Source organism: Morus notabilis, unplaced genomic scaffold, assembly GCF_000414095.1.
Source record: "Morus notabilis unplaced genomic scaffold, ASM41409v2 Scaffold45, whole genome shotgun sequence".
Classification (NCBI taxonomy): domain Eukaryota; kingdom Viridiplantae; phylum Streptophyta; class Magnoliopsida; order Rosales; family Moraceae; genus Morus; species Morus notabilis.
Genome location: NW_010366164.1, coordinates 768,576 through 773,156, shown reverse-complemented (window position 1 = coordinate 773,156; position 4,581 = coordinate 768,576). Strand labels below are relative to the sequence as shown.

The 4,581-nt window shown below is 38.8% G+C and overlaps 1 protein-coding gene across 1 annotated transcript; it reads left to right on the top strand.

Annotated features, from left to right (window-relative positions):
* Window positions 1-363: 363 nt before the first annotated feature.
* LOC21410096 (scopoletin glucosyltransferase) lies at window positions 364-1,991 on the top strand. Its single transcript, XM_010109589.2, has one exon. It carries the CDS (start codon window positions 426-428, stop codon window positions 1,902-1,904), a length of 1,479 nt encoding a protein of 492 aa, XP_010107891.2. The 5' UTR covers window positions 364-425; the 3' UTR covers window positions 1,905-1,991.
* The last annotated feature ends 2,590 nt before the right edge of the window (window positions 1,992-4,581 follow it).

Genomic DNA, 4,581 nt, shown 5'->3' with positions numbered 1-4,581 from the left:
AATTCAATTCAAAATCGACTTAAATCACCATAATTTAATAACAGTAATAGATATTTGTGGCTAAAAAATAAAGTAAAGCCTCTATCGATTTGTGAATTTGCATTTTCAAATCGAATTTAGACATAATATTTTTTAAAATTTTTTAATTATAATAAAAAAAATTTAATATGAAATTTTTTAAAAAATTTTAACCGTAAAACTTTAAAATTGAGAACTCAATTAACCGGCCTAAACTTCTGTACCACAACAGTCTCTCCTTCAAAAAGTAAACGCAATTCAATGCCAGTCGTCAGTGCTGACTTCATCAATTCTCCAAAGGAAAGATTTCTTTTCATCTCTCTCTCTCGTCCATTATAACTTCTATAACCTCTCTTCTTCTTGCTTACTTGCTTTATTCCTTTGCATCAACTCAAATTACCAACATTATGAGTAGTGAAAGTACAGAAAATCCTCTCCACATCCTCTTCTTCCCTCTAATGGCACAAGGCCACATGTTACCCACCCTCGACATGGCCAAGCTCTTCGCCGCCAGAGGCGTCAAGTCCACCATCATCACAACCCCTCTCAACGCCCCTCTCTTCACCAAAGCGATCGACAAAACCCAGAATTCTCCGAATTCCAATTATATAATCCTCAAAGTTGTCAAATTCCCCGCAAAGGAAGCCGATCTCCCTGACGGCCTCGAAAATCTCGACCTCGTCTCCGGCCCGGAGGTCCACCGCAAGTTCTTCCACGCCCTCACTCTACTCCAGCATTCTGCGGAGGACATTCTCGCCGAGTTACGGCCTCACGCGTTCGTCGCCGATGTGTTCTTCACGTGGGCGACGGATCTCGCTTCGAAATACGAGATCCCGAGGCTGGTCTTCCACGGGACGAGCTTCATTTCCATGTGTTGCATGGAGAGCGTGGCGAAGTTTAAGCCTTACGAGAATGTCTCGTCGGATTCTGAGCCTTTTGTCTTGCCCGGCTTGCCTGGTGAGATTAAGATGACGAGATTGCAGATTCCGGATTATTTGAGACTTGGACAGGAGAACAACTTAACGAAGCTTATGAAGAGCGCGGAAGAAGCCGGAAGGAGAAGCTATGGCATGGTTGTTAACAGCTTCTATGAGCTTGAACCGGTCTATGCCGATCATTACCGGAAGGTTCTGGGAAATAAGGCGTGGCATATCGGCCCGGTTTCTCTCTGCAACAAGAATGCTTCGGAGAAAGCTCGGAGAGGAAAGGAATCCGCCATCGATGAGCACGAGTGCTTGAAATGGCTCGATTCGAAGAAACCCAACTCGGTTATTTACATATGTTTTGGGACAAACTCGAGCTTTTCAGCTTCTCAATTGCAGGAGATTGCTACTGGTTTAGAAGCCTCCGGACAAAACTTCATATGGGTGGTGAGGAAGGCAAAGGAGAAGGATCAGGAGAAGGAGAATAGCGAGGAAGAATGGTTGCCCGAAGGATATGAGAAAAGGGTTGAAGGGAAGGGACTGATTATAAGAGGTTGGGCACCACAAGTGTTGATTCTTGATCATGAGGCTGTGGGAGGATTTGTGACTCATTGCGGGTGGAACTCGGTGCTGGAAGGGATTAGCGCGGGGCTTCCGATGGTGACATGGCCGATATTCGCGGAGCAATTCTACAACGAGAAGCTGATCACTGAGGTGTTGAGAACGGGAGTTGGCGTTGGTGCTCAGAAGTGGATTCGATTTGTGGGAGATTATGTGAAGAGTGAACAGATAGAGAGGGCTTTGAAGGAGATAATGATTGGGGAGAGATCAGGGGAAATGAGGAGCAGAGCAAAGGAGATTAAGGAAATGGCATTGAGGGCTGTTGAAGAAGGTGGCTCATCGTATACAGATTTGGGCAATTTGATTGAAGAGTTAAAGTCAAGGCAGAGCAAGAAAGTTTGATTTTTCCCTCGTCGAATTACCGATTATGTTTAGGAGTGTTATTGTGCTTGTGTTGTGGAATGAAAATGGACACCCTCTGAAAAGCTAGACTATTTATCTCCAAGTTTCAATACATGAATAAATAATGCAATGAAACCAAGTAGTAACAAAAAGATGTAAATTCAAAGATCTTATCGTCAAGAATGGAAAAAACAGATGGCTCGATGATAGAATATATCAAGATTGGGTAGTTGCAGGCATAGTCTAACAATAAATCCACACCTAAATCACGCTAAGCTGTGGAATTCAAATTCCCCACCCTAAATTTAAAACAAAAATAAAAAGAACATATAGAAGATTGTAAACCAGCATAATCTGATCAATAAAGAGATCCAAAACTTCAATAAACAAGAACCCATGTTTTAACTGAAAAAGAATACGAACAGAGGCAGGACTCAATTTGACAGGGATGCTCTTGACACCTCTTCATCACCACTTTCACTTTAAGTACTGTTGAGAAGTTCAAACAATCCAAATGCATGAACATCTTATTGCTTGTTCGCTTTTGGCGACATCAGCCGCATTATATTGTGGTATGCATGATGCTATTTCTCACCTGCCCAAAAGCCTTACAATCACAAGTTGACATTCCTAATTCTGTTTATTACACTCTTTGTTTTGGTTTCATAATCATTATCAAACTTATGCTCTGATTTAGTTTCACTTAAAAAATCGAAGTTGGTTTCATAATTCTGTTTATGAAGGTTCCTTCCAAACTCATAGCATCTAAAACTTTTGTACATTCCTGAACAATTGGTCACATAACATAGAATACGAATATCACTCTACACAACCCAAAAGTATTATCCAACATTCACATTCTAGGAAATTTATTCAAATCTCTGAAAATTCTTCAGATCGCAAATAGAGAATGAAACAAGAACGGTACATCATCATTTTTTTTTTCCTTTTGAATCCTGTACTTAAATTAACCAATCGGTAGTGTTAGTGCATTTTTTGTGTTGGCTTATTTTTAGTAAATTGGTTGTAAGATTGGTTGGCATTGTAAATTGGTAGTCCTCTTAAAGAAAGTTTGGTTGTCATGTTTATTGGCCGCAAATCAAAAATCTTGATTACTGAAAATCAAGAGTGGACTTTCTGGAGCATTATAGCTGGCTCTTCTAAGGAAAGAATTGTGAGAAATATTGGGAATGATTGTCTTCTTACTGTCATTGGGGTTGATGACCTGATTTATGGTGTTAATAGAGGAGATATTACCATGATTGGATGTACTTGTCGTGGATGATTGAGGGGTGTGATTCTGTGATGGTATATACAGTGGTATGAGGGTTTTGATGCGGTGAAGAACGTGAGGTGAAGAATATGTGTTGAATACAGAAAAGCTGTGTGTGTTCATGTGAGTATGAGATTGTAATGTTAAGAGTCACTTGATGTGTTGCGACGGATTATGAGAACACTTTTGAATTGGTTCTTCAGGAGAAGATTTCTTTGGTTTCGGGAGGAAATCGTCAAATCGAGTGGTGCTCGCTGATCAAGCTTTCTAAGGAGATTCTAGGCAACTGCGACATCGTCAAGGAGGGAGTCGCTGGGCGTGGCTGTTGGTCTCCGAATCGAATTCGGATGCGGAAGCGCGGTGCGGGGGGGAAGAGGCGGATCGTGTATAACAAAAATTTTCATAAAACCTTTGAGATACTCTATAGATTATATTAATTTATGCACGAATAAATTAATCTCATTAATTTATTTATTAAGAACTCAATTAGGAAAAATACCTGGAAGCCGACTCAGATGATAACTTGAGTTCTTTGACCACGAACAGTCCTTGCTCCAAAGCTTTGTGTTTAGAAAACCAATGTCTTCCACGTCAATTCCTAGAATCCACGAAGACGTGTGTGTGGGCACACATGAGACAAAACGGGTTACAATAAACACTCGAATTTCCACAAACACCATCACATGCACGATGTGGAATTTTTTTGGAGAAAAAATGTTTCCTTCTTTCTATAGTGAAATTTTGGCCACCTCTAAAATTAGGGTAAAAAACCATTCCGAAAATTGTCTCAAAAATAGTATTTATAGAGTAGAAGTCAAACTTCTTAGAAGGAATTCAATCTCTATCTCTAAGATAAAGCTTGTTAATTATCTCCTATTTGAATTTTAAACAAAATCTCCACTTTTTCCTCTATCCTATATGGCCGGCCATTCTAAGGGGATTCTCACCCCTGTGTGGCACCAATATCAGATAGGGAAGAAAGAGAAAATCATCATTTATCCTGTAGTCCAATTTTGACTCAAATTCAAATTCGAATTTAAGTCAAACTTAAATTAATTTGAATTTCTAAATTGAACAACTTATCAAATAAGTATAAATGGATAAATCTAGATGTGTTCAAATTCAAATTTAAATAATCACATTATTTAAATAATAATTAATTCTCAATTAATTATTTTTGAGTATTTAATTTTAGAATTCCGTAATTCTAAAATTCCCATTTTGGCCTCTGTGTCTGGTAAAATTACTAGGACGACGCGGGGACTAATAGACCTATAATCCCGAACTCCAATAAAATTAATAATCAATTAATACTTTAATTAATTCATTCATTCTATTAATTCCAATAGTTACTCCACTATAAACTTGGAATTGCACTCTCGAAATTATAGACATAAATTACTT